Source organism: Hydra vulgaris, chromosome 08 (genome assembly GCF_038396675.1).
Source record: "Hydra vulgaris chromosome 08, alternate assembly HydraT2T_AEP".
Classification (NCBI taxonomy): Eukaryota; Metazoa; Cnidaria; class Hydrozoa; order Anthoathecata; family Hydridae; genus Hydra; species Hydra vulgaris.
Window position 1 is genome coordinate 14,050,001 of NC_088927.1, and position 10,305 is coordinate 14,060,305.

Here is a 10,305-nt window from a genome sequence, read left to right on the forward strand (position 1 = left end):
CAAATGATACCTGTCTAAAGACCGTTGCTAAGAAAATCTTAACAAAAATCAATTTTTTTGCGAGAAGTAAGAACTGGGATTATAGATCGACTCTGATGTAAAGGGAAAAGATTTTATTGAGATCATTCTATAATCATGGCGATGGTATGATTTGAACTTCCTTAAGGAGAATAAAAAGAAATTAGGCATAAGCTAGGATCAGAGGCAAGACACAAATTAAGAAAACAAGTCACAAAGTTAATGAAGTTAACTTTATTGTTAGCAAAATCACTCATACTAGAGCACTTTGGTATGACAAGCATTAAATTCATCAAAAACAATGAAAGCTAATTAAAAATGATAAAATTAAAAAACCAAACAACTCAAAGTCTTTCAAAGAGCAAATAGGTTTGGTGAATGCGGTTTACCAAAAGATATTTCAGATAAAAAATTATGTTGATGACAATGGTTTTTTGTGTTCATCATTTTTTGTTGCTAGGTTCATAGTTTAAAATAATAAAAAGAACTTGACTCAAACATCAACTGCACTCTAAGCAGAAACGGATCCAGGAATTCCCCCGCCCCCCCCCCTACCTCATTCACTAGAACCTAAGCAATAAGCTATACAGTTGTCTCATTTCTGTTAATATTTCTCTAATTTATTCTAATTATTTACTAATAACTAATAAATTTATTTAAATTTATTCTAATCAGTTTTTTTCATATACAGTGATAGATACTCCAAAAATAACAACTTTTTAAAAAAATTGAAAAAATAATATTTAGAATGAAACACGACATTTTTTTTTTACATCAAGGAATATTTTTAACTTTTCATTTGATTTATTTTTCACATTTTTATGTGTTACATTTCACAAAGAAGATTGTAGATTAAAAGTTTCAAATATGTTGCTAAGGTCAGAAATTTATACCCATCGAGATCCACAGGAGATATATATTGGAAAAGAATTAGGTTAGAATTTAGGCAAGACAGTTAGAATCAATTTTTTGTTGTATTAACCTTAGTTGAAAATCAGTTCTTCAAAAATAAAAATAAGTAAGGTTTTTTGAGGTCTTAATGCTTTATTAAACTTTATCTCTCTTTCTGACCTTTCTGTTCTCCTGTTGTTTCGGACCTTTCTGCCATTTGTCTCTGACATTTTTTATCCCTCCTAAATAATTAAATAAATTCATTTTTATCCCCCCTAAATAATTAAAGGGTCAGAATGAATGTAGTAGTTAAATAGTTTAAACTAAATTTTTTTTTTTTTTTATTGAAATCATATTTAAGTTTCATACAGAAGTAACAAATAATCTGATACTAAAGTTATTCAGAAATGTATTCAAAAATATTAAAAGTGAAAAATTTTTTTTGATTTTTTTTTACAGATATATGTGCATCAAGATACTAAAACAAACAGCAAAGATTTTAATTTAGTTTTATCAAAAGCTGGCTGTGAACGTGTAGCACCAGGAATCTTTGTAACAGAACAAACTCGCGTTTTAAATTTTAGTCTATTAAATGTGGATTACATATTAACGCTAAATGAAAAGGTCCCCAGTGTTATTTGGGATGCATCTGTAGTTTATGAAATACCCGTGGTCACATTTGCTTGGCTCGTTGAATGTTTGATTACAAATCAACTTGTTGACGCGAATGTTAGTCCGTTATTTTTATATAAACCAATTTAATTATATATATATATATATATATATATATATATATATATATATATATATATATATATATATATATATATATATATATATATATATATATATATATATATATATATATATATATATATATATATATATATATATATATATAATTAAATTGGTTTATATAAAAATTTAATTATATGTATATATATATATATATATATATATATATATATATATATATATATATATATATATATATATATATTTACATTTATATATATTTTATATATATATATATGTATATATTTGTATATACATATATATATATACATATATATATATATATACATATATATATATATATATATATATATATATATATATATATATATTTGTATATATTTTAAACTTTTATTATAAGTGTGTATATATTTAAAGAAAAAGCGAAATAATAATATAAACCAATTAGTTGTAGTTGTTACAAGTAGTATTAGATAGTAGTACGTGTAAGAAAGATAGGTAGCATATCACGGATGTTTCAAGGTGGACATGTTACTACTTGATATTTTTTGACAATTACAGTCGTGTGACAATTTATTATGGCCACCCACATTTTTTTACATTCTCAAGTTTCAAACTCTAATATTTTAATATTTTTTTGTGGTTTATGTACTCAAATGTAATTTTTATTTAAGAAATGGGTATTTTTTTGACAAATAAAAAACATTTAACAAATTTTTAATAAATTTTATTATTCAAGTATTACTACAAATATATTCAAGATCAATATTTAATGATTCCTCCTTTTGCCTCTATAATTGCAAAAACTCTTTTTGGCATATTTTTGATGTATTTTTCAAACATTTCCTTTAATTTTTTATTATGGTTCCAATGGTGAATAATTTTTTCTATTAAATACACTTTATTTGTAATATTTTCTTTAGATATTTGCTTCTTTAGGAGCACCCAAACATTTTCTATAGGATTTAAGTCAAGAGAGTTTCCTGTTGTGGCAACAATCTTTGTTCCAGAACTTTTTTATATTGTAACTGATTCATTATTCCCTCTACGATATAGAGCCTTCCCATTCCTCTTTCACATATCACTGACCAGATTATCAGAGAGGTGGGCTGTTTAACAGTTTGAATGATGCAGTCCAATAAGTATTTTTCCCCTTTTTTCTTTTTACATATTGAGCCTTTTTTGTTAAAACTTGGAAAGTACTCTCATCGCTAAAACATACCTTAAAATATTATACATGGATTGTGCCCTGATTTCCGCAATTTTTTGTGGTGACAAGTCGTTTTTTTTTCGCCATAACTAAAATAAGATATCACATTTCAGTACTACAGTTAAGAATTTGCTTTGGTTCTCATTACTTTAAAAGTATCAAATCAAATACAATTATTTTTACTTTAAAATAAAAAGAAATATTCAAGAAACAATATTTTTACTGATTTAAATAGATATTTTGTAGATAGCCTAATAAACGAATTCAAAACTCTGGTAATAAAACTTAACAAGTGTACAGTGAAAAGATTATAATTAAGATGACATCATACAAAATGGCTGTCAAAAGTGACTGTTACCAGTAGCAAAAAAAAAAAAAAAGCACTGATTTTATGAGTTAAAACTTTATTTTAAACAGAAGATTAACTTTCAATAATGAAAAAAGATTATCTTTCAATAATGAATTTTTACTCTTCATATGAAAAAAATGAGATTAAACATCAAAATGATCAAAATTCATAGGTGACCATAATAAATTGTCACACGACTGTAATCTTAAATAGTGTCACTTAAACTTTCATAACTTTTGAAATGTTTGATATAATTTTGTGTTGTAAAAATATTAAAATGTATTGTATCATCTTAAATCGAAACTTAGATTTTTTAATAAACTTGCTAAGTGAATTTAGCTGAAATTAACTTATATATATAATTAGAATAAACTTAGCTGAATTTAAATAATTCAATGTTACTCTAAAAAACATTTACTGTCGCCGAAGCAGGAAATACTCCGAAACCGAAATAAATCATTTAGAAATGGTGAAATATTTTGTAAATTATTAAAAATAACTATTTTCTAAATGAAATAGAAATTTAAAATAATACAAAATATTCGGAATGTTTTTCAACCAAAATTTTGCTTCTTATAGAATTTATAAAATGTTCAGAAACCGAAATTTCGATTCAAATTCAAATTTCAGCTAAAACCGGTACCGAAACAGAACTTCGGTCGATCACTTATAGCTGTAGTATGATTTTAGAATAATAAGGCTAAACAATCAAATGGGGAAACTATGAAGATAAGGTAATTTTATCAAACAGAAATTACCAAGAGACAGGAGAGTCATCGCAAATCTAAAATCGAAGTTTCAATTTTTCTACTTGGATGAGACAATGTGTTACGTGTTTTTTCAATCTCGACAGTTTTTTTAAATACAATAAAATAAATCCAAAAATTTAAAACAAAATATTTTTCAAAAAGACTTGTAATTATTAGAAAATTTTTATTATATTACAAATTAGGGTAGAGCGGCGCATAACGGGTCAGTAATGCTCAGCTAAATACCTTTTTTTTTCGAAAATTTTTTTTGATAAAACTTTTTAAATTATTGTGCTTCATTATCTTGAAAAAAAATTATTTTAAGAAAGACTAAAATGCATTAAAAAGTACTAAAATGCATCAGTAAGTTTGCAAAATTCAAAATTTGCGTATTTTCTTATACAATTTTTTTTATTATTATTAATATTATTATAAATTTGCCTAAGTTGTAATTATTTTAAATATTATTATAATGATATTTAAAATAATTACAACTATCGTATTGGTAAAATATACACATGGCGGGGGCAAGAAAAAAGACAAAATAGTCTTATCGCCAAGTTCCCAATAATCCGTAAATAATATAGCCGTCAAACTTGTCATTAAAAATGTCAAATATAAAGAGAAAATTTTTTTTTTTCAAATAAAGATAATAAATTCTAAAATTTATTTTCAAATATAATAGAAGACAAAACAAAAATAAGAAATAAACAAACCAAAAAAAAATTCAAAACTATATATAAAAGTATTTAATTATTGCGATTAAGAATTCCTAATGAGTAATTCTACGACCGTCACAGCGTAACACCCGTCTTTTTTTTTTGTTTTGCTTTTTGGTTAGCTCATAATAGGTGCTACAAAAAACAAGAAGAAAAATTTGGGTGGATATATTGGCCTCTCATTCCTGTAAGAAAATATAAACATCACAGCCTGACCAATATTTTCTCATTGTTTTTTAGTTTTTAGATCAACACCGTGATTCAGCTAATATAGATGAACTGAATTATCAACTTGGCATTGAACAAAAAGTTTTTACTCTTACAAGTTTTATAGCTAAATTACATTTTTTTAATTAAATTTTAAACCGGCGCACCTTTAATTAACTAGTGGTAAACGTCACAGTGTGACCAGACACATTTGGGTTATAAACCAGGTAAATGGGCTGTTTTTAATAAATTTAAAACTTAGTAGAGGTATTAGACAAATATATAATTACATCTTCATAAAAATAGTTCTTACATAGTAATCTTCAGAACACGCCCATACTATATCAGTGTCTAATCGCGTCCATATTATATTGCTGTCATATAATCAATGTTTTAAAGTTTTTTAGTGATTTTATCTGTAGACATAAGTTGCTTGACTAAATACTTGGCACTTGAATAGGATGGCATTTGTTTTTTCCCATTACTGTTGTTAATTAGGTTCGCTGCAAATATTCCTGGTTTTGCTGGTGCTTGTATAAATAACTCATCAATTTTAAATTTTTTAATTGTTTTTATAACATCTTCCATAGAAACAAAATAGACATTGAAATTAGTCTCATTTTTAACAGCTTCATGAAAGGTTATGGCATCAGTTATTATATGTTTTCTCTGGATTATTTTTTGCGTTGCTATTCTTTTAACGGTCCCACCAATAGCAAAATGTACACCAAAATGTACCAATCTTTTCCCATGTTAAGCAGCAAAAACGTTCCAGAATAATTTGAAATCATGCTGCTCTTCCAACCAGGTAATTGCTGATGCAATAAAACGATACTTAAATTGATTACTTGGCTCGTCTGTCTAAATCTGTAGTATTTTAACACTTGATTCAGTATGGTTAGATAATAAATTATGAACAAATACAAGAATAAATTTTTTTGAATGGCTCAAATCATCTGAAGCTATGACAGATGACAAGAATGAATTTTGGTACTAAAATACAGCAGTAAACACAGTAACTTGCTTCTTGTACCAATGTGCTGACTGCACTTCATCTTGCCACAAAGTTAAAAAACTTTCAGCAAAATTCACTTGAAGGACGGCTGTGTCTGGCTTACTTTGAGGTTGGATCTTATAATCACGATGTCTTTGATTGCTTCTGTTTAATAAAATAATGCCAAAGAAATGAAGGTAAAGATTTTGAAAAGGTGCTGTAAAGATCATCAACTCTTCCCTTTTTTTTAATCTTTTTAATATAATCTTTTCCATTACCATCTGCAACTTTTTCCCATTGGTACCATGTATTGCATTTATTCTTGTCAATTTCATTCAAAACATATAGATTATGAAACTATGCAGCATCTTTGCATGTAGTACACATATTATTATAACAAATGTCTTTTTCACTATCACATACAATGCTAAGAGGAAATTCATGTGAATACAATAGAAAATTTGAATCAAACTTGTGCAGGGCTTCAAGGATAAGAATTATATTTTGATGTCGTTGACAACAACAAACGTTTCTTGACATTGAACTAGACAAAAGCACATGTGGTGGGCGTAAACTAGCAAACTTTGATTTTCCAACTGATTCTTCAGGATAATCACCTTTAAAAACAGCATAAGCTTCAATAACATTCACATACAAATGATGTTTTTGCAGTTTTTTCTTGTTCTTTAATCTCACCACAATGGTGTCTCTTTTACCGGGTGCTTGACGGGATATATCATCACGCTGGTAAAAATCAAGAACCAATTTTACAGTTAAAACATCTAATGCATTTTCACCATTTTTTTTTCTGGACTAGGGGTTTCATTCATTTTTGTTAAAAGTTTTGTACAACTTTTGCCGTCTTTCTGGGTGATTTTGGTAGTGCTGATTCGGCTCTCTTAACAGCTTTTCCAAGAGTGCTTGCAGATTTGTAAGAGGGTGATGTAAGCTACAGATTTTGATTCTGCTATTTTTTGTCTGCTCTTTCTCTTTCAATGCCTTTCTTTTTCTCGTTGAGCCTCCAATTTAGCAAGTTGTCTTTCTTTTCTCTTTTTTGAATCTTTTTCTTTAAATGCTTTTTCGCTAAATTTTTCTAACTGCCTTTCACGATATTTCCTTTGACGTTCAGCAAGAGTAAGAGTCATATTAAACCTTTGACGTCACGGCGTGACATAAAAAGATTCTAAAAATAACTTGAGCTAATTATTTTTTTAAACATGTTAGTGTTTATTTAGATGTACTAGATAGAGTTCTAATTGCGCTGGAATTTTGAAATCCTAAATTTTATTTTCGATTAATTTTAAGTGGTTTATCCATGTGACATTTTCGTCAAAAAGGACACCCAGAAACTTTATTGAGTGTTCTCTTTTTATAAATTGATTTTCAATGCTAACATTTGGGAGTTTTTGAGGAATTTCGTCTCTTTGATAAAGGCGATGAAAAAAATATACTTAGTTTTGGTTCAGTTTAATAACAATTTATTTGTATTAAACCATTCAGTTACTTTTAACAGTTCTTTGTTGACTGTTTTAAATAAAGTTTTTTATATTACTATGGAAATAAAATAAATTGGTATTGTCAGCAAACAAAATTGAGTCTAAAATATTCGAAGCTCTGCTTAAGTCGTTAATGTATATTAAGAAAATAGAAGTCCTAAAATGGATCCTTGAGGAATTCCACAAGTGATTGTCTTATTTTCAGTTTTACCACCATCATAAGAAACATACTGCTGTCTATTAGACGAAGAAGTTTTTAAACCAAACTATATTTACATTCTTAACTTCGTAATTTACTAGTTTTTTTAATAAAATATGGTGGTCAACTGTGTCAAAGACTTTGCGAAGGTCTATAAAAATACCTAATGTATATATTTTTTTTTTTATCAAAGCCTCGAAAAATATCATGAACAAGTTTAAGAATAGCATGATCAGTTGAATGACCTTTTTTGAACCCAAATTGTTTGTTGTATAAAATATTATTTGTTTCTAGAAAAGAGAATAGTCTATTATACATTATTTGTTCCAGTATTTTAGAGAAGCATGGAAGAATGGAAATAGGTGTATAATTAGAGATATTAGAAGAATCACCTGATTTGAAAACCGGTATAACGGGTGATGCGGAAGTTATCGGACAAAATAAAATTTTTTATAACTTCAATAACTTATTTATAAATAAAAAAACAAACTACTATTATATTTTTTTTAAATAAAGCATTTATCCTTTAATAAAAATATATTATTTTTTATATGAAAAAACACCACCATCTGCAATTGATCTCAATTTTGCTCTGACACCTTTCATATGCGACTGAAAAAAGTTTAAATCAATTTTTTGTAGTTTTAGTTTAATGCGATCAATCAAAACTTGCTCTGTTGAAGCTTGCCAATCTCCCTCGTAAACCTTTTGTGCCAAATGTCCCCAAAAATTTTCAATTGGTCGTGCTTGAGGCACATTTGGGGGATTGGATTCTTTATCAACGGAATAAACATATTGGTCCATCCAATTTAGAGAATCTTTAGAATAATGAGAACTTGCTAAATCTGGCCAAAATAAACAGTTAAAGTCTCCATGATACTTGTGAATAAATAGAAGAAGTCGTTTTTCTAAACATTCATTAATATAGATTGATGAATTAATCGCTACAGCCTTGGAAATGCGAAACAATGGCTCGGACATACCACGGTCAGATATGGCTATCCATATTAATAATTTTTTTGGAAATTTCTCTTTTTCTATAAAACGAACACTTTCTGGGCATGTCTTTTTGTTGTTTGTGTAGTATCCAGATTTTCCAGGCATGTTGTCCCGTGCAAAACAAAGGTATTTTTCGTCATCGATGACTAGAAGCGATTTTGTGTTATAGAGTTGGTTAACTAGTTTCCTGCTTCTTTTCTTTGCCTTTATTTGTTGTTCTATAGTAAATTTTGGAGTCTTTTCACGTTTTCTATATTTAACATTCATTTTTTTAAACTGACGACCAATTGTCGATTGATTTACACCGAATTTAATACCCATTTTTCTCTGACTGACCCCTTTTCGATTGTTGACAAGTCTCGTTAATTCGGTCTTTTTAGGTTATCATATATTGTACTTCGAGCAAATCCTTCCTTTTCAAAATGATTTACGATTTTTTTTTTTTATATGTTAGGTTTATTTGCAAAAAACATTTTTAGTCGCTTTCGAAAAGATTCTCGTTCGGCTGCATTTAACCTCATTTTTACCACAAAAACGGATTATTATGCTCAAGTAATAATCAGTTTTTGTGATAAAATCAAAGATAAGCCACAAAAACTAATTATTATGCTCAAATAATGAAATTAGGATTTGTCCGATAAATTCCGCATCACCCGTTAGTTTTAAAACTTTCTGGAAATATTTCTTGTTTGAAAGAATGATTAAAAATATGCAACAGTGGTGTTATTAAATAATGCATAGATTTTATTACAACATTACTTCTTATTTCATCAACTCTAATCCTTTGTTTAGTTTTAACGTTTGAAAAGCAATTAATAACTTATTTTTATTCAGTTTATTGTTGGTCATTATTGTATTGTTAGCAGTTGAATATGACTCTACGCTATATTTACCAAGTTTTAGTTTTAAAGCTATATTTGATCATACTCAAACAAAAACTTGATTAAATGTTTTTGCAATTTTTGATTCATTAAGTATATCAACGCCATTAAAGCTTATTATTTTTGGAAGACATGTAGTTGATTACTTTTTTTTAGCGATTAATTCTTTAATGATATTCCAGGTTTTCTGAGTGTCGCCTTTGAATTTTAGTAATTATTTGAATGATATATTTTCTTTGAACGATTTATAACTAGCTTTATATTTTTTATAATTGGATTCATTATCAAATGATTTTTTTTTAAAGAAATTTTTCGCACAAACGTTGTTTCTTTTTTGATGATTTTAATATTCTGGTAGTTATCCGTGGGTTCAAATACAATTTAGATTTAATAATTTTTGTTATCTCTGGAAATGCATTATTGTATTGTTTTTGAAATATTTGAAGAAAATTGTCAAAGGCTTTGTTAGTGCTTTTTATTTGTAATATATTTTCCCAGTTTTCAGAAGATAAAGATTGATTAAAAAGTTGAATAGAAACGTCATTAAAGATTGGCTTGGTTATTTTCACTTTTTGCGAGTTTTTTGAAAGGTTACATTTTTGAGTTGCAATAAAAATTGAAAAATGATCCGATTTATCGGATATAAACATTCCAGTTTTAACTTTTGTGTCTGTAAATTTGTTTGTTATAATTTGATTAATCGAGGTTGCACTATTTTTGGTAATTCTAGTTGGTTTATTTATAGTTGGAATAAATCCATTTTGAAATGTTAAATTAAGAAAATTTCTGACTTTTTTATTTGAGTCATATACTAATACATTTAAATTCAAATCGCCG

At 27.2% G+C, this 10,305-nt stretch overlaps 2 protein-coding genes across 3 annotated transcripts in view; one reads left to right on the forward strand and one right to left on the reverse strand.

Annotated features, from left to right (window-relative positions):
• Positions 1–1,680, forward strand: part of LOC101236862 (uncharacterized) — a 53,473-nt gene extending 51,793 nt beyond the window's left edge. For both annotated transcript variants that reach the window (XM_065803129.1, XM_065803130.1), the window contains one exon: positions 1,369–1,680. In XM_065803129.1, the coding sequence (XP_065659201.1) occupies positions 1,369–1,671 (303 nt within the window). In that variant the 3' untranslated portion in view covers positions 1,672–1,680. The remainder of the gene's footprint in view (positions 1–1,368) is intronic.
• A 6,448-nt stretch (positions 1,681–8,128) lies between these two features.
• On the reverse strand, positions 8,129–8,908 carry LOC136083041 (uncharacterized). The gene has a single exon (XM_065802449.1). It carries the CDS (start codon positions 8,906–8,908, stop codon positions 8,129–8,131), a length of 780 nt encoding a protein of 259 aa, XP_065658521.1.
• Positions 8,909–10,305: the final 1,397 nt, after the last annotated feature.

Coding starts and splice junctions, on each gene's coding strand:
- LOC136083041 (XM_065802449.1), bottom strand. CDS start 8,908: ATGGGTATTAAATTCGGTGTAAATCAATCGACAATTGGTCGTCAGTTT.